At 37.6% G+C, this 22,065-nt stretch overlaps 1 protein-coding gene across 6 annotated transcripts in view; it reads left to right on the top strand.

The window, feature by feature from the left end:
• SHPRH (SNF2 histone linker PHD RING helicase) overlaps window positions 1–22,065 on the top strand; it is a 93,299-nt gene that overhangs the window by 44,089 nt on the left and 27,145 nt on the right. For all 6 annotated transcript variants that reach the window (XM_070376826.1, XM_070376824.1, XM_070376823.1 and 3 more), the window contains 8 exons: window positions 2,020–2,162; window positions 10,074–10,247; window positions 10,569–10,631; window positions 11,622–11,847; window positions 13,975–14,118; window positions 15,495–15,596; window positions 18,646–18,717; window positions 20,414–20,602. In XM_070376826.1, the coding sequence (XP_070232927.1) occupies window positions 2,020–2,162; window positions 10,074–10,247; window positions 10,569–10,631; window positions 11,622–11,847; window positions 13,975–14,118; window positions 15,495–15,596; window positions 18,646–18,717; window positions 20,414–20,602 (1,113 nt within the window). The remainder of the gene's footprint in view (window positions 1–2,019; window positions 2,163–10,073; window positions 10,248–10,568; window positions 10,632–11,621; window positions 11,848–13,974; window positions 14,119–15,494; window positions 15,597–18,645; window positions 18,718–20,413; window positions 20,603–22,065) is intronic.

Genomic DNA, 22,065 nt, shown 5'->3' with positions numbered 1-22,065 from the left:
AACAACTGTTTAGTTCAAGATTAAGAAAGGAGTACGACAGGGCTATCTGCTCTCACCCTGTTTCTTTCATCTGTATGCTGAGCACATCATGAGAAATGCCAGACCGACGAGTTACAGGCTGGAATCAAGATAGGCAGGAAAAACAACAACCTCAGATACGCAGATGATACCACTCTAATGGCAGAAAGCAAAGAAGAACTAAAGAGCACCTTGATGAGGGTGAAGGAGGAGAGTGAAAGAGCCAGCATAAAACTAAATATTAAAAAACTAAGGTCATAGCATCCGGCCCCATTACTTCATGGCAAATAGAGGGGGAGAAGGTGGAAGTAGGGACAGATTTTCTCTTCTTGGGCTTCAAAATCACAGTGGATGGTGACTGCAGCCATGAAATCAAAGACGAATGCCTCTTGGCAGGAAAGGGATGACAAATATAGACTGTGTTGAAAAGCAGAGACATTACCCTGTCAACAAAGGCCCACATAGTCAAGGCTATGGTCTTCCCTGTGGTCACGTATGGTTATGAAAGCTGGACTGTAAAGAAGGCAGAACACCAAAGAATTGAGGCCTTCCAACTGTGGTCCTGGAGAAGACTCCTGAAAGTCCCTTAGACAGCAAGGAGATCAAACCAGTCAGTCTTAAGAGAGATCAACCCTGAATATTCACTGGAAGGACTGATGCTGAAGCTGAAGCTCCAGTATTTTGGTCATCTGACGCGAACAGACAACTCATTCGAAAAGTCCCTGATGCTGGGAAAGATTGAGGGCAGAAGGAGAAGAGGGCGTTAGAGGATGAGATGGCTGGACAGCATCACCGATGCAATAAGCATGGACTTAGGCAAACTCCAGGAGATGGTGAGGGACAGGGAGGCCTGGCCTGCTGCAGTCCATGTAGTCTCAAAGAGTCGGACACGACTGGGACACTGAACAACAACAACATTTTGGTTTATGTTCTGATCTGGGGAGAAACTTGAGCTTTCTTATTATCTTGGAATTCTTAGCACCTAGTATAGTGAAGTGAAAGTCGCTCAGTCGTGCCTGACTCTTTGCAACGCCATGGACGATACAGTCCATGAAATTCTCCAGGCCAGAATACTGGAGTAGGTAGCCTTTCCCTTCTGCAGGGGATCTTCCCAACCCAGGGATCGAACCCAGGTCTCCCGCATTGCAGGCGCTTCTTTACAGCTGAGCCACAAGGGAAGCCCATATAGTACCTGGGCCACAATAAAGGTTTATTTGCTGTTAACAGTGTTTATTGATTAGATGAACAGATACAGAGATAAATCACCTATTTTGAGGTTATTCTCTTTGATTTCTTAAGGTATAGTGGGGTTTCCTCTACCCTTGGTATATAACAAGTTGTCTTTTGAAGAAATTAGACGTCCACAACCTTCTTTTGATCTTAGATGTGCGTGTTTCCAAAATCTTTCAAGGTTTGGAATATTAGAACTATAAGTATTTTTCTTATGAAATATGTGCCATTTGTCATTTCTAAAATTTCTCTTTCATGAAGTCAATCGCAAAGTTTAAAGAGGAGGCTACACAAATACACTTTTAGTCTTTGATTTCAATCAGTTACACTACGTGTTATTCTTCCTAATTCATTAATTAATTAGTATTCAGGCATATAATTTTATTAATTACCATAGATTATTCATTGAGTAGAATCTTGTTCAGTTAGTTGAGGATAAGCATGAAGTCTTTATTATGCTGAGAAAGAAACCTGTTACCTTTTCAGATATATAGAGTGAATACTGAATTTTAAAGTATTTTTTTTAGCACAGCTTTGTTATACATGTATGTACAATAAATTCTCACTCATTTAGAGTAATCATGAAATAGGTGTTCTATTTAATTATATATGCAGATGTTGTATTCATTCATTGTATAGCCAACATGTCTATTTGTCTCCCTACTACTATTGTGATTTTCCTGAGAGTGGCATTTATTGTTCCTTTTAGAACCCTTTTCAGTGATAGAAATATAGTGAGTACTGAAAAGATATTAATTATCTTGTTTACAGATTCATTCTAATTCTCCTTGGTGGCTGAATGTGATACAAAGAGCAATAGAATTTGGTATTGAAGAGGAACTTGCTCAAAGAGTGAGAAATGAAATAACCAGCAACTACAAGCAACAAACTGGCAAGCTTTCTATGTCGGAGAAGTAAGAGAGTAGCACAAAACAGGATAATTATATTAGTAGTCATCCCAAATATTCAGATCATTTGGTATTAAGAGTTCCAGTTAAAGATCATAACATACTGCGGTTATGAACATCTGAATTTTATATTTTGTTAAGTGTATATTTCAAACCAAAATATGAGGTATAAATCTAAAAGATAAACCTTTTTTCCTTTATATTAGTCATTTTTAAATGTTTTCTTTTTTAGTGTGCTTTTTTTTCTATTTTTTTAATCTGCTTGAAGTATTTTTTTGTATCTTTGTTGGATAAAGTTGCTTAAAACCAAGTTGAAGCAGAGTTTTGAAATAGGTTCTGTCTTGGAGATTTTTGCCCTTGGGGTAAGCCATTCCCATTTCCCTATGTCATTCATTCCCTGAGAGCTAAGCTCATAGTGCCACAGTGAGCAGTTTTATATTTTAGAGTCTTTGTCTTCCCGTCTTTCTTCTTATCAACACTTAAAATTCTTTAAGATAGATATATTGGATTATTGCTCTTGATGTATGAATGGTGAATAATTCTTTCCAAAGAACAGATATACTCTGTCAAAAGTACCTTCAGTGGTTTAACCGAAAGGGATGTCAGCCTAGTGTGGGGAACTTAGGTGTTGTGGCAGAACTGGATTCTGGGTGGAAGGATGTCCGCCTCTCAGATCACATCCCAGTCAGAGGTCAGCCTTGGCATTAAAGCTGGTTTTCAGTGAAAAATTCAGTAAGAATGTCTGTTAAATATTTAAAGCATTTTCCTTTGCTCTTCTAAAAACTTTTCCAAATGTCTACTACCACCCTAAAAAGATATGCTCCATTTTCCATTTGTCACTATTAACTTGGATGTACCTTAGTATAATCATTTTTTTCATCATATAGAATCTGATATACTTCTCATTTCTAAAGTATATGCAGTATTCAGTTCAGTTCATTCACTCAGTCGTGTCTAACTCTGCAATCCCATGGAATGCAGCACACCAGGCCTCCTTGTCAATCACCAACTCCCGGAGTTTACCCAAACTCATGACCCTTGAGTCAGTGGTGCCATCCAACCATCTCATCCTCTGTCACCCACTTCTCCCACCTTCAATCTTTCCCAGCGTCAGGGTCTTTTCAAATGAGTCAGCTCTTTGTATCAGGTGGCCAAAGTATTGGAGTTTCACCTTCAACATCAGTCCATCCAATGAACACCCAGGACTGATCTACTTTAGGATGGACTGGTTGGATCTCCTTGGAGTCAAGGGACTCTTAAGAGTCTTCTCCAACACCACAGTTCAAAAGCATCAATTCTTTACAGTCCAACTCTCACATCCATACATGACCACTGGAAAAACAATAGCCTTGACTAGACGGATCACTGTTGGCAAAGTAATGTCTCTGCTTTTCAATATGCTACCTAGGTTGGTCATAGCTTTTCTTCCAAGGAGCAAGCATCTTTTAATTTCATGGCTGCAGTCACCATCTGCTGTGATTTTGGAGCCCCCAAAAATAGTCTACCACTGTTCCCCCATCTATTTCCCATGAAGTTTGGGACCAGATGCCATGATCTTCGTTTTCTGAATGTTGAGTTTTAAGCCAACCTTTTCACTCTCCTCTTTGATTTTCATCAAAGGCTCTTTAGTTCTTCACTTTCTGCCACAAGGGTGGTGTCCTCAGCATATCTGACATTATTAATATTTCTCCCAGCACCCTATGCTTCCTCCAGTCCAGCATTTCTCATGATGTACTCTGCATATAAGTTAAATAAGCAGGGTGACAATATACAGCCTTGACATAATCCTTTTCCTATTTGGAACCAGTCTGTTGTTCCATGTCCAGTTCTAACTGTTGCTTCCTGACCTGCATACAGGTTTCTCAAGAGGCAGGTCAGGTGGTCTGGTATTCCCATCTCTTTCAGAATTTTCCACAATTTATTGTGATCCACATAGTCAAAGGCTTTGGCATAGTCAATAAAGCGGAAATATATGTTTTTTTCTGGAAGTCTCTTGCTTTTTCGAGGGTGCAGCGGATGTTGGCAATTTGATCTCTGGTTCCTCTGCCTTTTCTAAATCCAACTTGAACATTGGGAAGTTCACAGTTCACATACTACTGAAGCCTGGCTTGGAGAATTTTGAGCATTACTTGACTAGCATGTGCTACTGCTGCTAAGTTGCTTCAGTCGTGTCCGACTCTGTGCGACCCCATAGACAGCAGCCCATCAGGCTCCACCGTCCCTGGGATTCTCCAGGCAAGAACACTGGAGCAGGTTGCCATTTTCTTCTCCAGTGCATGAAAGTGAAAAGTGAAAGTGAAATCGCTCAGTCATGTCCAACTCTTAACAACCCCATGGACCACAGCCTACCAGGACTTCCGTCCATGGGATTTTCCAGGCAAGAGTACTGGAGTGGGGTGCCATTGCCTTCTGTGGACTAGCACGTGAGATGAGTGCAATTGTACGGTAGTTTGAACATTCTTTGACACTACCTTTCCTTGGGATTGGAATGAAAACTGACCTTTTCCAGTCCTGTGGCCACTGCTGAGTTTTCCAAATTTGCTGGCATATTGCATGCAGCACTTTCACAGCATCATCTTTTAGGATTTGAAATAGCTCAATTGGAATTCCATCACCTCCACTAGCTTTGTTTGTAGTAATGCTTCCTAAGACCCACTGGACTTCACATCCCAGGATGTCTGACTCGAGGTGAGTGATCACACCATCGTGATTATCTGGGTCATGAAGATTTTTTTTGTACAGTTCTGTGTATTCTTGCCACCTCTTCTTAATATCTTCTGCTTCTGTTAGGTCCATACCATTTCTGTCCTTTATTGAGCCCATCTTTGCCTGAAATGTTCCCTTGGTATCTCTAATTTGCTTGAAGAGATATCTAATCTTTACCATTCTGTTGTTTTCCTCTATTTCATTGCATTGATCACTGAGGAAAGCTTTCTTATTTCTCCTTGGAACTCTGCATTCAAATGGTATATCTCTCCTTTTCTCCTTTGCTTTTGGCTTCTCTTCTTTTCTCAGCTATTTGTAAGGCCTCCTCAGACAGCCATTTTGCTTTTTTGCATTTATTTTCCATGGGGATGGTCTTGATCCCTGTCTCCTGTACAGTGTCATGAATCTCCATCCATAGTTCATCAGGCACTCTATCAGATCTAATCCCTTAAATCTGTTTCTCACTTCCACTGTTTAATCATAAGGGATTTGATTTAGGTTATACCTGAATGATCTAGTGGTTTTCCCTACTTTCTTGAATTTAAGTCTGAATTTGGCAATAAGGAGTTTATGATCTGAGCCACAGTCAGCTCCCCATCTTGTTTTTGCTGACTATGTAGAGCTTCTCCATCTTTGGCTACAAAGAATATAGTCAGTCTGATTTTGGTGTTGACCATCTGATAGTGATCATGTCTACAGTTTTCTCTTGTGTTGTTGGAAAAGGGTGTTTGCTATGACCAGTGCATTCTCTTGGCAAATATTAACTGCTTTTGAGTGCAGTCCCTTTTTCCTGTTAAGCCCAAGAATCACCATCCCCGGACAAGTTATTTACGTCACAATGTTTTACCTCGTGTTAAAGCTATGTCCTAAAGTGTTCTGCCGGCATTGTGGAATCAGCTGATAAAGAAAAGATATTTTTATATGTGTTGAATTTGTTTTTCTTAAATCACACAGAAACTACTTTTAGAAGTTGTAAATCTCCATATTAGAATATATCCCCTATTAAATATTTTGAGGTCTCATGGCTGTAAAAGGACCAATCAGTTCAGTTCAGTCGTTCAGTTGTGTCCGACTCTTTGCAACCCCATGAATTGCAGCACGCCAGGCCTCCCTGTCCATCACCAGCTCCCGGAGTTCACTCAGACTCACGTCCATCGAGTCAGTGATGCCATCCAGCCATCTCATCCTCTGTCATCCCCTTCTGCTCTTGCCCCCAATCCCTCCCAGCATCAGAGTCTTTTCCAATGAGTCAACTCTTCACATGAGGTGGCCAAAGTACTGGAGTTTCAGCTTCAGCATCATTCCCTCCAAAGAAATCCCAGGGCTGATCTTCAGAATGGACTGGTTGGATCTCCTTGCAGTCCAAAGGACTCTCAAGAGTCTTCTCCAACACCACAGTTCAAAAGCATCAATTTTTCGGTGCTCAGCCTTCTTCACAGTCCAACTCTGACATCCATACATGACCACTGGAAAAACCATAGCCTTGACTAGACGGACCTTTGTTGGCAAAGTAATGTCTCTGCTTTTCAATATGCTATCTAGGTTGATGATAACTTTCCTTCCAAGGAGGAAGCGTCTTTTAATTTCATGGCTGCAGTCACCATCTGCAGTGATTTTCGAGCCCCCCAAAATAAAGTCTGACACTGTTTCCACTGTTTCCCCATCTATTTCCCATGGAGTGATGGGACCAAGTGCCATGATCTTCGTTTTCTGAATGTTGAGCTTTAAGCCAACGTTTTCACTCTCCACTTTCACTTTCATCAAGATACTTATAGTTCCTCTTCACTTTCTGCCATAAGGGTGGTATCATCTGCCTATCTGAGGTTATTGATATTTCTCCCGGCAATTCCGATTCCAGCTTGTGCTTCTTCCCGCCCAACGTTTCTCATGATGTACTCTGCATATAAGTTAAATAAGCAGGGTGACAATATACAGCCTTGACGTACTCCTTTTCCTATTTGGAACCAGTCTGTTGTTCCATGTCCAGTTCTAACTGTTGCTTCCTGACCTGCATATAGGAAACATTAAATGTATAATTCATTACACAAACATGAATTTTAAAAGCACTAGATGTAAATAAAAAGTAAGAAAATACATTTTTGAAGTTAATATTGTTTTAGATTATATGTATTCAGGCATCATCTTAACACAGCTGCTCTGGTTTTTAATGAAATTTTTATCTCAGAAACCAAAGTACTCCTGTTTACTTGTTAGTGATTCTTAAGGAATGCTGTTTAGCTTGGTAATTAAGAGTGCAAGTAGGTTCTTGAGTCAAACTGCCAATGTTCATACCTCAGTTCCACCCCTTATTATCTCTGTGTTCTTAGGAGAGTTATATAAGCTCTCTCTGCCTTGGTTTCTTCATCTATAAACCCACAAAGCATTGTTGTTAAGATCAGAAAAAAGTGCTTACTTACAATACTACCTACCATTAGTATGGTGTTTAAGAGTTGCCATCTATTATTATCTTTTTTTCTTCATTTAAGACTTGCAAGAGAGAGCATCACTAAGACTTGTAAATGCTAATTTGTAAGGATATTTTTCAGTCCTTACTTACGTGCTCAGATCTGAGTCAGTAAAGAGAATTTTTCCAAACCCACTTCTTCCTGTTGGTTCAAAAGTTAGTTTTTGAAGAGCAATTTAAATTTTTAATGTTACAAATAAAAAACTTTGTTTTCTTTTTGTGAATAGTATTCATAAGTAACCTAATTTTAAGTATCTCTATGTAATTTTTTTTTAGCAATACTGAGAAGCTATTCTGTCTATTATACATGTTTTTTTAAAAGGAGATATAACCTAATTCTTACCTTCTAACCGTTAGTTTAATGAGAAGACAAGAGTTAGAAGTAATTTGAGAAATATGAGCATGCATAAACAAAGTACTGGGACTTCCCAGGTGGCTCAGACTGTAAAGAATCTGCCTGCAACGCAGGAGACCTGGGTTCGATCCCTGGGTTGGGAAGTTCCCCTGGAGGAGAGCATGACAGCTCACTCCAGTATTCTTGCCTGGAGAATCCCCATGGACAGAGGGGTCTGGTGGGCTATAGTTCATGGGGTCACAAAGAGTCAGACACAACTGAGCAACTAAGAATAGCATACCAGTACAGGAGATCTGGATTTGATCCCTGGATCAGGAAGATCTGCTGAGGAGGAAATAGCAGCCCACTCCAGTATTCTTGACTGGGAAATCCCATGGACAGAGGAGCCTAGTGGCTACAGTCCATGGGGTCACAGAAGAGTCAAACATGACTTAGCAACTAACACAGCAACAAAGTACAAAAATGAATAATGTTGTAATAAACTCCATGAACAGAAAGAAACAGACTAATGTGAAATATTGGGAAAGCCTTTTAGGAACAAGAGTAGTCTCTTATGAACAATTTGGAGAATGGTACATGGATTTTAGGAAGAAGGATATCAGTCAGTTCAGTCGCTCAGTCGTTTCCAACTCTTTGCGACCCCGTGAACCGCAGCACGCCAGGCTTCCCTGTCTATCACCAACTTCCAGAGTTCAGCTAAATCAATGTCCATTGAGTCGGTGATGCCATCCAACCATCTCATCCTCTGTCGTCCCCTTCTCTTCCTGCTCTCAATCTTTCCCAGCATCAGGGTCTTTTCAAATGAGTCAGTTCTTCACATCAGGTGGCCAAACTATTGGAGTTTCACCTTCAACATCAGTCCTTCCAATGAACACCCAGGACTGGTGGAAAAAGGAGTTTAGGATGGACTGGTTGGATCTCCTTGCAGTCCAAGGGACCCTCAAGAGTCTTCTCCAATACCACAGTTCAAAAGCATCAATTCTTCGGCGCTCAGCTTTCTTCACAGTCCAACTCTCACATCCATACATGACCACTGGAAAAACCATAGCCTTGAGTAGATGGACCTTTGTGGGCAAAGTAATGTCTCTGCTTTTGAATATGCTGTCTAGGTTGTTCATAACTTTCCTTCCAAGGAGTAAGCATCTTTTAATTTCATGGCTGCAGTCACCATCTGCTGTGATTTTGGAGCCCCCAAAAATAGTCTGCCACTGTTTCCCCATCTATTTCCCATGAAGTTTGGGACCAGATGTCGTGATCTTAGTTTTCTGAATGTTGAGCTTTAAGCCAACTTTTTCACTCTCTTTCACTTTCATCAAGAGGCTCTTTAGTTCTTCACTTTCTGCCATAAGAGTGGTGTCATTTGCATATCTGAGGTTATTGATATTTCTCCCAGCAATCTTGATTCCAGCTTGTGCTTCTTCCAGTCCAGCGTTTCTCATGATGTTCTCTGTATATAAGTTAAATAAGCAGGGTGACAATATACAGCCTTGACCTACTCCTTTTCCTATTTGGAACCAGTCTGTTGTTCCATGTCCAGTTCTAACTGTTGCTTCCTGACCTGCATACAGGTTTCTCAAGAGGCAGGTCAGGTATAGTCTTAACCTAAAAATCAAACAAATCCCATTTATATTTTTTTTACTTTTTAATTTCTTATTATTCTAGGCTTTGTTTTTCCTTTCAGAAATGCATACACACACAACCACAAATTTTTTGTCTTAACCTGGTTCATTTACAGTTTATCAGATTGGTTAACAGCTTTTGAATTTAACTCTTAGTTCTGCCACGTAGCTTTCTAACTTTAAATTGCTTTGATTCATTAAGCTTTATCTACATCGTGGGGACCGTGATGTCTTTTGAGGTTAACAGGAGAAGTGCTTGGCAAAGTGGCTGGCATTTAGTAAATGGTTAATTAAAATACACGTGGATATGTACAAGTTCCTGGTAATATGGAAAATAACTGTTGGCCATTTTTCTTCTTTCTTCTCACTTTTCTGTCTTTACTTTTCATCCTGCAGTCACCACCTCTCCACAAAGAGCATCGATGTCAGGTAGCATCAGTCAGAGTTAAAAAGAAAAAAATGTGACAATTCTGATCTTTCACAGACATCAGAGGCAGATGTCTGCCTCTGAGGCAGAACATAGGTTTTGCTTACTGTTTTTTGGTTCTGAGGCCAGCAACTATCAGATGCTTTTGTTATCTTTTATAGTGGACTACCCAATGTTATTATTCTTTGTTTACCAGCTGCATACATGCCTAAGTTAAACTCACCCAGGTGTGACTTGGTAAAACGTTGCAATTTCTTTAACACGTTGCCAACCACTTTTTGAATTTTCAAGAAATTGACCTACTATTCTTTTCTTTGTTGTGTGTGGTGCTGGTGATGGGAATCAGATTCCATGACTGCCGAGGACTTCAGTTCTTACTGACCACACATATGGAAGAGCTCAGTAAGTTCCAGAAGCAAGTGAGAGAGGCTGTAAAAAACCTGGAGGGACCTCCATCTCGGCATGTTATTGAGTCTGCAACAATCTGCCATCTCCGACCAGTCAGACTTCCTCTCAACTGGTGGGTAATAGCTGAAATCACCTGGTGGACAGTGTCATTCCTTTGAGCTAACTTTCTTCTGAGAGAAGAAACAGTGGCTCACATAAAACTTGTTTTCATTTGAATTCAGATAGAAATAGATATGTGTTGTTAATCTAACTTAAAAAATAAAAACCTCTCTAAGACCACATACCAGAGGACTATGTACTTTTTTTTTTTCTCTAAAATGGCATATTTTTTTGTAACGAAAATGTGAAGTATAAAATACTCAGCCTCTTTTAGAGATTATCTGATTGCCAGATATGTCTGTGACTCTTTCTCTCATAATTTTTTCTTTTCCAGCTGTGTCTTTTGTAAGGCTGATGAATTGTTCACAGAGTATGAGTCAAAACTATTTTCTCACACGTAAGTTCTCTGATAGAGTAAAATGAACATTTTACAAGAGTTGGCATATTTTGTGGGGTTTTTTTAATATTTATTTTTATTTATTTACTTACTTGGCTGCCCTGGGTCTTAGTTGTAACAGACAGGATCTTTTTAGTTGTGGCATGTGGGACCTAGTTCCCTGACAGGAATCGAGCCTGGGCCCTCTGCGTTGGGAGCTCAGTCTTAGCCACTGCACCACTAGGGATGCCCTAAGACTTGGTACTTTAATGTATAGGATTCATATTTTCCTCAAAGTAATATTTTTTCTCTCTCTTTTTCGATCAATTTATAAACGTTAGCATTTGACCATGTAACATGCTCAGTTTCCCCTTTGCTGAAGTTTACCCTGTAAATGTTCATGTCTTGTGTTAATAGTAGTATGTGTTAACTTGAAGGGAGGACACAGACTGTCCAGACAACAGATTTGAACTCAGATCCCTGCTCACTAATGCACGTAGTGGACTTCTCTCAGCCTCAAGATCCTCATTTGTAAACTGAAGATATGTATAACCATGACATTAGCAAAATTATCCTGATTTTACAAACATGGAAATTGAGAAAAGGCTAAGTTCTGATTGCCTCAAAAAAAAAAAAAGAAAGTAAGAAGAAAATAGTGTACTTTCAGGTCATCTTATGGCCTTTTCTGTTTGTATGGTTGATAAGTGGTAATTTGTGTTTTGTATTTTAATTCTCAGAGTAAAATTTTAGCCTGGAATTTATAGCCAATTTTTACTGTGCCAGATTGCTCTTAAAAGAACACTGGTCAAATGTGTGATGTCTCAAGGCTCTGTGGTTTTTCCAAAGGCTTGCTAGCGTGATCTTGTAGACATGACATTGAAAGTTGTCAATATTGTTGATGAAATAATTGTTTTTGACCTTGCTTTTCTGTTGATTCTGCCAATATCATTTTTACGGTACTTGCTACCCACTGACAGTAGTTATTGTGGTTTTCTTCTCAAACATCTTCAGAGTCAAAGGCCAGACTGCAATATTTGAGGAGATGATAGAAGATGAAGAGGGACTGGTAGATGATCGAATAACTACCACCAACCGTGGCCTGTGGGCAATAAGTGAGACAGAGCGATCTATGAAAGCACTACTGTCATTTGCAAAATCTCACAGATTTGATGTTGAATTCATTGATGAGGGAAGTAATTCAATGGATCTCTTTGAAGCTTGGAAGAAGGAATATAAGGTAACAGTTATTTAAATCTTCCTTCCACCTCTACATTAATTTTAATTGCTACTTTCCTTTTTCTCTCTTCAATTTTTAAAAATCTGCTTCAGAAAGTTGAGGTGTCATAATTTATCTTTCCATGAAATGTAATGATTGTACTAATTAATAATAAATATACTAAAGAAATAAGCAATTTCTATTTATTAAATTGCTAAAAATAATAACTAAAATGAAATTTAAATGAAACCTTCTATTTAGCCTTGAAAGTATGTTATTCTTGTTTTAGCTTGACCTTACACTGCTATTCTTTGAAATCAGAGTATTACTTTGTTTCCTTTTTTTGTTTTGTTTTGCTTTTGTTCTGTAAATAACAACCAAACAACCAAACTTGAAGACTGAACTTAGTAAATAGTTCTCAACATACAAGACTAGAAACCATTGCAATTAATAATGCATAAAGGGACCCTTCATATTCATACTTTAATAACTTCATGAAATTCTGTACTTGAGATTCTAGAATTTATTAATTTTGAATTTTCCTTTATATCAATTCAGTTCATGTCCGACTTTGTAACCCTATGGACTGCCCTACACCAGGCTTCCCTGTCCATCACCAACTCCCACAGCTTGCTCATACTCATGTCCATCGAGTCGGTGACGCCATCCAACTCTCTCATCCACTGTTGTCCCCTTCTCCTGCTTTCAATCTTTCCTGGCATCAGGGTCTTTTCTAATGAGTCAATTCTTTGCATCAGGTGGCCAAAGTATTGGAGTTTCAGCTTCAGTGTCAGTCCTTCCAATGAATATTCAGGACTGATTTCCTTTAGGATTGACTGGTTGGATCTCCTTGCAGTCCAGTGGACTCTCAAGAGTCTTCTCCAACACCATAGTTCAAAAGCATTGATGCTTCAGCTCTCAGCTTTCTTTATCTTGATGATCCAAGTCTCAAATTCATACGTGACTACTGGAATTCTTTTTATGTAGATTTGTTAATCCCTTGTCCTATTTTGCAAGTGAGATGGGGAAGGAAATAAATAGGTTTTTGTTTAATTTATGCCATTATAATTCCATTTGATATCTTTTATTCATTTAAAGTTCTTCCTTTTAAAGCAGAATAAAAATTTCTCTCAAGAAAGAGAAGCTGTCTATCAGTTCATGTGTTTAATAGTTTAGGGAATGATACTTCTGTAGAGTCCAAAGTGTTGGTTTGTAGTAAATTTTTTCTCTTCACATTACTCTTCTAAAAGCAAAAGCATATTAACACCACTAATCACAGCAGGTCATGGAAGAAGACAGTACTGTATACAGTTTTCACTTGCCCCTGCAGTCTTCCTTTGAGCTCACATTAGCCACATATTCTGTGTCAGAGGAATGCTTATCACGCATTCACCCGGATCTTCGTACATTTTTTTCTCTGTGACATTGCAGAGTAAACCCTTTTAGACTATGTAAATGAATGAGATACTGTTTCACACATCAGGATCTAACTTAGAGCATAATGTTATTGAAGACAGCATATCAAAAAAATTTATAATGACTGATACCATTTTTACAAATTTCAGAAACTTACATAACCAGATTGTTAAGTATGTGTAGATTAATATAACTCCAGTGAAAAGTACAGAATAATAAGTCCAGCTCAGAATAGTGGTTACCTCATCATTGGGGGTTGAAGGAACAATGTGTGAGGCAAGAGATCAAGGCAGTTGAGAAGGAACACAGAGGCTTTCTAAGGAGCTGACATTCTCTTTCCTGATTTGGATGATGCAGACTCAGTTGTGTATTTTAATATTTTCATTATCCTATATACATATTAAAATTGAGAATGTGAAATATTTTATAATAAAAAGTATTTCTTTAGAAAATAAAGCAGAGATTCCACCAGTCTAGTATTGAGCTCTAAAAATCTTTGATCCTACCAAGAAATCTTGGGATGTGCTGTTCCTTAGATTCTGAAGAAGCAATATACTCTAGTGTCCTGTGAAGATTATCCAGTCACACTTCATCCCCCTAATGGCCCAAGATTGCTTGCACCTTAGACCCTAATGAAAAAACTATTTATGTCTTAAGACCTCACTGAAGATTCTAAGTGATATTAACCAGTTTTAATTATGTGCTCTACCACTGTCTTTTCTGTTCCTTCAGTTGCTTCATGAATACTGGATGGCTCTGAGGAATCGTGTGTCTGCTGTTGATGAACTTGCAATGGCTACAGAACGACTGAGAGTCCGTGATCCTCGGGAGCCAAAGCCCAACCCACCAGTTCTTCATATCATTGAACCACATGAGGTAATCTACAAGTGAATCACAGAAAAGAGCACAGCAAATAGATAGTCACAAAAATCTGAGACACATAGAAGAGATCAGGACAGTGATGTTTTCAATAAATGTTCCCTGACTTCTCTTAGTTTGAGCCCTATGATGTTTCTGTTTTTGTAGGTCAAAGATGAGCAATTTCACATCTATTGTGTGCTTAGCATCACTGATTTGGTACATTTGCACGTTTATGTGTTTCTCTTTCATATTGCATATTCATCTATTCTTGAGCATTTTCTGTGTGCAAAAACCTGAAGATATTCTTGGTCAGTTTTTAGACATGTGTCCTGTTACCCCAGCATTTTCAGAACTGGAAAAGTCTTCCCCAAAGAGTGGCCAAGAACCTACCTTGCCCTGTTTTCCTTTGCTAAATGATGAACAGATATAGACAGGTTCAGTTCAGTTCAGTTGTGTCCAACTCTTGGCGACCCCATGAACCGCAGCACACCAGGCCTCCCTGTCCATCACCAGCTCCCAGAGTTCACCCAAACCCATGTCTATCGAGGCGATGATGCCATTCAACCATCTCATCCTCTGTCATCCCCTTCTCCTCCTGCCCTCAATCTTTCCCAGCATCAGGGTCTTTTCAAGTGAGTCAGCTCTTCACATCAGGTGGCCAGAGTATTGGAGTTTCAGCTTCAACATCAGTCTTTCCAATGAACACCCAGGATTCATCTCCTTTAGGAAGAACTAGTTGGATTTCCTTATAATCCAAGGGACTCTCAAGAGTCTTCTCCAACACCATAGTTCAAAAGCATCAATTCTTTGGCACTCAGCTTTCTTTATAGTCCAACTCTCACATCCATACATGACCATAGCCTTGACTAGACGAACCTTTGTTGGCAAAGTAAGATCTCTGCTTTTTAATATGCTGTCTAGGTTTGTCATAACTTTCCTTCCAAGGAGTAAGCGTCTTTTAATTTCATGGCTGCAGTCACCATCTGCAGTGATTTTGGAGCCCAGAAAACTTGACAGGTTACTATCTGTAAAATCCCTCTTTATATCTCAGAATTTAAAAAATAACTTCACCAAACTTTCCTCTTCCTATTAAAAATATAATTTTCTTTATTACTTGTTTTTGTTCCTTATATTTTTAAATCTTGTTTCTGTAAAGCTTGGAGACTGTAACTTAGAAAAACTTAGAAATGTTCATTATATACTATTTCTTCTATACAGCAAAATATATGTATTTTTTAAAATATATTCTCTAGTATCCATTTTGCACATTTGAGTTTTCACACTTAAATATGCTTCTTAAATGTTGAAAGGATGAATTAAAATAGAAGAATTGTGTGTGTTTAGTATAATGTTACCATCTTAGAATAAAGATGTTTTATTTTACTTTTTAGGTAGAACAGAATCGTATAAAACTACTAAATGATAAAGCTGTTGCTACATCCCAGCTGCAGAAAAAGCTTGGGCAGCTTCTTTACCTAACTAACTTGGAAAAGGTATTGTTTTTAAAAGATGTTACTTTTTCCCATATTACACCATCAATAAACCACTTTATTGACTCATTTTATTTAATCTGTTTGTCCCATAATTAATGCTATAGGTGTTTTTTTCATCATTTTTTGTTTGTGTTAGTTACATGTCAGAACACTAGCTATGTCTGCAGTACCTGTGCAGATCAGAAAAGAAGATGACGTCTATAGAAAATATGTTATACAGATAATGTAAAGGGTATGAGTATATAGCATGGCACAATGTAAACAGACTAGTTCAAAACCTTGAACAGCGATAGATAGTATTACAGCATACCTCTGGTGAAGATTGCACTGTGTAATACATACACCTGCCTCCATTAATGCATTACAGCATACCTCTGGTGAAGATTGCACTGTGTAATACATACACCTGCCTCCATTAATGCATTACAGCATACCTCTGGTGAAGATTGCACTGTATAATACATACACCTGCCTCCATTAATGCATGCACAGATTTTTTTAATTTGTTATCTGAAATTGTGCAGTGTGTTTGGAAACCCTACTAAATAAGAGGACATGACAATGAAGTATTTAATGTAATTCACAGCATATTTTCTGAGTAGTAAGCAAAGTACTCTATCAGACATGGATGAATGTAATTCAGCTTTCTGGCAAGCATAAATGTGACAGTTAACAAAATAACTTATCAGAGAAGTTACTTATCAGAGAACTTATCAGAGTAGAAGATTTTTGGATAGGAAAAATGAAGCAAAGAGTAGACTACAATTGGTCCTGAAAAACTGGTGCAAAATAACATTTGAGTGAATGTCATTAAATCTCAGTGATGACAAAATGAAAAACATTCATTATCAGTAAAATAGCATGTCATTCAGAAGGTAGACTCTTGACCTAGACAGTGCAAGCTGGATCATGAAGCCACTATTTTCTAAATATAGGACTTTTTTCAAGTTATTTTCTTCTCTTTGTCCCTTCTGTAAAATAAGAATAGTAATACTCTTGTCAGACTCCTTGTAAGATTAAATGAATTAATATATGTAAATGTTTAAAGTGTTTCCTGGCTTATTAAACCATTTCTAGGTATTTGCTATTAATATTTTTATATTGCAATACTATGATTGCTATTTTGGCAGGGGAAAAACAAAAGAGAAAAATTTGAGGTCAGTCTCATGCAAAAATCCAGGTGACATAAGATTTCTGTACTTTAAATATGAGGGTCAAAATTAAGAGACAGTTGATCGTTTTTTTTAGTTATAGAATAAGTTGATATCCTCTATATGTTGAATTATTTTTTAAAAGGTTAAAATCCCAAAGATATAATCTATATGGGAAAACCCTAAAAATAGAAATAAATAGTTTATAAATGAAGGAAAATAGGAATCCATAAACTACTACACATAGGACAAATCCAACCCATCACCAGTTTTTTTTAATTTTAAAGATTTATTGAAACACAGCTATTGTCATTCATTAAGTATTGTCTGCAGCTGCTTTTGTGCTATGTAATAGCAGAGTTGAGTTGTTGCAACAGAGATCATATGGCCCACAAAGCCTAAAATATTTACTACCAGGCCCTTTATGGAAAAAATGCTAATTCTTATGTTAAACAAATTAGAAGAGAAAACAAATAGTAGGCTGTTTATAAAATAACATAGTAATGCCTTCTCTTCTGTGCATGCTCTTAGTTACTCTGCTCCCACACTGACTCTGGGCTTAGCCAGATGATTTGCTTTTGGCCTTGTGTCATAGCAGAGATTTGAAAAGTCTACGCACTTTGGGGACTTCCCAGGTAGCTCAGTGGTAAAGGATCCTCCTACCAATGCTGGCCACACAGGTTCATTCCCTGGGTCTGGAAGATCCCCTGGAAAAGGAAATGGCAACCCACTCCAAATCCCATGGACAGAGGAGCCTGGCAGGCTACAGCCCATGGTGTTGCAAAAGAAACACAGCTTAGGGACTAAACAACAGTAATGCACTTTGGCATTCTCCCAGTTGTGTTGTTTTTTTGGACTCTCAGACTAAGTGAAGAAGCCCAGGTTCCATTCTTGAGGAGCAAATACCTCAACTTAGCCCTCTCCCCAGACCAACTCTTACCAACTGCTAGACATAAGTGTGGGGCCAGCCCAAGGCAAATCAGCCCATCCCAGAATTACCCAGGTGACCGGTAGAATCAGAAGAAATAAATGTTTTTTTTAGCCACTAAGGTTTGAGGTGGTTTGTTACATATTACCTGAAATAAATCATTAATTAAAAAGGGAAAGGATAATTCAGTTCAACTTTTTTAAATGCTTGCATACTTACATTATAGTTAATGGAGTTGTTTTAACCATTAGAACTGCTGAATCCATGCACAATTTACTTTTTTTTTCCTGCTTATAAAAGTCAAAGGGTAATCAAGAACAGTTTAGTAATACTATGAGTCTAATTTATTTTCCTTTATCTTGTTGTCCTCAGTTTTAAAACTTGTTCATTTTGATGAGTTTGTTTTGGAAGTCTTCCAGTTTTTAAGGAGATTTTGAAAAGCTATTTTGACATGATTTCCAGGCGTAGATAGCTCTCAAATTAATAGTATTTCTGCTTAGTGAAATTAGAGAAAGGGTCCTGAGAAGAAATCAGCATTAATAAGGAATTATGTGAATAAATGCTGCCTCTTCCCATGTCTGTGATCCTGTGCCAACTGGATATGCAGAATACCTATTTCTTTATCAAAAAAAAAATCTAGCATGAAAGTAAAATTTGAGAATTTAGCTAAATTGTATCAATATTTTGCTTTTTATTTTGCCTTCTATAATCACAAAAAATCATAAATATAGTAATATGACAACTTTCACAAGTGATATTAAAAATTGTGTCCATGTTTTTGTTCACTCCTTAAATAAATTTATTTGTACATCTCAGGATTGATAATATTAGGTAATATATGAATTATTAGGTCATCTCAATTATTATTTTAATTCAATTGCCAATATTTACCTTTATAAATGAGTTGTAAAACATGTATGAGCTTTTAAAATGTAACTAATACATGTTTTATTTCTTCTTTTTTGGACAGTCTCAGGACAAAACATCAGGAGGTATTAATCCAGAACCTTGTCCAATCTGTGCTCGGCAACTGGGAAAACAGGTGAAATTATAATAAATACTGCATACATTTATAAAATACTGTACAGTTTTCAAAGGCTTCTACATACAAATTCCCCTGCTCCACCCTCAAACCTTGCATGCAAGGCGAATATTATCTCTGTCTTAAAGATAGGGCCAGAGGTTAACTAACATGCTTAATGTCAAATATGTTTGAGCAGTGTTTTTTCTCTTAAGTGATGGATCAAACATGTTTCTAGAATAACCCCATCTTTTTCATTAAAGATGAATAATTTTAAGCATTGTTTTCAGTCACTTGACTGTCAGTTTATCATGGATATTTGGGAATTGTACAGAAAATACAATACAATACAACATACACAGATTTATATATGGTATTACAAATTTATAGTAACATAGTTCTTACTTAATATTATTAATATCTAATAGTACCAGAATTTAAAGCACAAATAACAGTAATCCTAAAGGAATTTATGTGTTTGAATATTAGTGTACAAATGTCTAAAATAAATGGTACTGAATTAGTTCTCCTCAAAAAGATTATTTTTATTTTATAAAATGTGATTTATGATACTCTAAGTTCCTACTTTGTGTGATAAATAAATATGTAATAGCGGAGAAGGCAATGGCACCCCACTCCAATACTCTTGCCTGGAAAATACCATGGATGGAGGAGCCTGGTGGGCTGCAGTCCATGGCGTCGCTAAGAGTCGGACACGACTGAGCAACTTCACTTTCACTTTTCACTTTCATGCATTGGAGAAGGAAATGGCAACCCACTCCAGTGTTCTTGCCTGGAGAATCCCAGGGACGGCGGAACCTGGTGGGCTGCTGTCTATGGGGTCGCACAGAGTCGGACACGACTGAAGCGACTTAGCAGCAGCAGTAGCATGTAATAGAATATTCTTTTTTTTTTTTTAATATGAAAAAGTCTTTTTTCTTTTTTTTAAAATGAGTGTCTCTGGCATTTTTTTTCCTATGAACTAAGAGTAAAAGTTTAAATATATGAATTCTGCACTCTGACCATCAGTAACCAGAAAGCACATACCTTTTAGTCTCCATGATTTATGGAGAATATTTAAAGGATATTTTATTGATAATAAATCTTAAAAGGATAGATTGGAAACTGAGCAAAAGAATATTAATCAAGGTAATACTGGAGATTACTGATAAAAAATAAGTGATAAAAACATTTTGACAAAAATTACTATAATAATGGAAAGGATCATAGTGTAAGTAGTTTCTTTTAGTTTTGATGAGATTCATGCAACTAGTTTGAGAAATGTTATCATCTTTACCATTTGCATCTCATTTTCTGTATAATAAATGCTTTAATATATAAAAATTAAATCTGTTTAATAAGTTGTATAGAATGTATTGAATATGATATCTCAGTTAATATTGTAGTCAATCTATTACTCTATTAGAGTAATTTGCATTTTTCGTAAATACTGAAATGAGAACACCAACATCTTATGAAATATTGATGACTATTAGTCCTCCTATTAGTGTGAGCAGAACTAAAAACTATGGTTCACTAAAAAATAGTTTAAAAGTATAATTTAGTTTTTATGACTTAAAGGTTTTTTATTATATATCATGAAATATTTAGGAAATGAAATGATGGCACTCTTCCTCTCCTTTTAATAGATTTATAGATTGGAAGGCATCTTTGATAGCATCTTGCTGAGGCATATTCTGTGTGTTTTCTTCTTTAGTGGGCAGTACTGACCTGCGGGCACTGCTTCTGTAATGAGTGCATTTCAATTATTATCGAACAGTACAGCGTGGGGTCTCACAGGAGCTCCATCAGGTGTGCCATCTGCCGCCAGACCACATCTCACAAAGAAATCTCCTATGTCTTCACCTCAGAGAAAGCCAGCCAGGAAGAGGACATCCCTGTGAAGGTAAAGTCGGTTAAGAACATGCATAGTCTGAGCAGTGTAATAGAAGTTAGTATCTGGCAGTGAGAGCATCAGAATCAGAGCAAGGCTGGCTCAGTGACTATGAAGCAACTACTGTTGACGGTAGATACACTGCCTGAAAGCCTCAGTACATCTACTCATTCCTCACGGTAGGAACACAGGAATGCTTTTTCAAACACAGTAATAATTATGCCCACTACAGCAAAAAAGTGACATCTTAGAATTCCAGTCCTTTTTTTTTAAATAGTGTTTCTGAGCACTACAGCTATTAGATAGAGCTCTGATTCACATCCAGGTTTCTTTTCTTCATTCTTCCATTCAGCCCAGTGTATCAGGAAAAAGAAGATATGCCCCACCAAATTGAGGGATAAAATAAATTGATTCCTGAAGTTATTAGTGAAGACTGTCACAAGGAGATAGTGCATTTTTAGATGGCATGGATTGATATTTCAGACTAGCCAAAACTTTGCTTTGTTTTCCTAATTTTTTTTCCCATGCTTCATTCAGAACTTTAAGAAAGAAGACTATAATTTAAAATGCAAATGAAATAAATTCCAGATTTGTTGTTTAGTTGCTAAGTTGTGTCCAACTCTTTTGTGACCCCCATGGACTGTGGCCCACCAGGCTCCTCTGTCCATAGAATTTCTCAGGCAAGAATACTGGAGTGGGTTGCCATTTTCTTCTCCAGAAGCTCTTCCCAACCCAGGGATCAAACCCACGTCTCCTACATTTACCACTGAGCCACCAGGGAAGCCCAAAATCCAAGTAGGATCTGTAACTGGACTTTCTGCCTGAGGGGGTATTTATTTAATGAAAAGCCTTTACTAGGTTTTTTGTTTTTTGTTTTATATAAACGTGCTTTTTCTGTTTGTTTTCCTAACCAAACTTAGAGGACAATTCAACAACTGAGTATGGTAGAGAATGCAGGCCAGAAGAAGCAGTTGGAAGACTGATGGAGCTGGCTCATAAGCTAGAAGTAGTAGAATATGTTTCATTAATTCCTTCTCCTTCTGGGTCCCTGCTGCTCTCTGCTCACTTATTGTCCAAGGTTATATTTTGTGAGTAAACTTAACCACAGGTCCTTATCAGAGAATAGGAGACCTTTTTATTATTATTACTATTACTGAAATATAGTTGATTTACAGTATTAGTTTCAGGTGTACAACAAAGTAAATCAGTTAAACATATGCATGTGTCCACTTTTATTTTTTTAAGATTCTTTTCCCATGTGTGTCATTAAGAGTATTGAGTAGAGTTCCCTGTGCTATGCAGTAGGTCCTTATTAGTTCTCTGTTTCATATAGAGTAGTGTATATATGTCAATACCAGTGTCCCAATTTATCACTCCCCCTGGCAACCATAAGTTTGTTTCCTACTATTGTGACTTGTTTCTGTTTTATAGATTCCACATATGAGCAATATCTTGTGATATTTGTATTAGTTCTT

The sequence above is a fragment of the Bos mutus genome, chromosome 9 (assembly GCF_027580195.1).
Source record: "Bos mutus isolate GX-2022 chromosome 9, NWIPB_WYAK_1.1, whole genome shotgun sequence".
Taxonomy (NCBI): domain Eukaryota; kingdom Metazoa; phylum Chordata; class Mammalia; order Artiodactyla; family Bovidae; genus Bos; species Bos mutus.
Note: the sequence above shows the minus strand (reverse complement) of the source record. Positions and strands in the feature narration are given on the sequence as shown.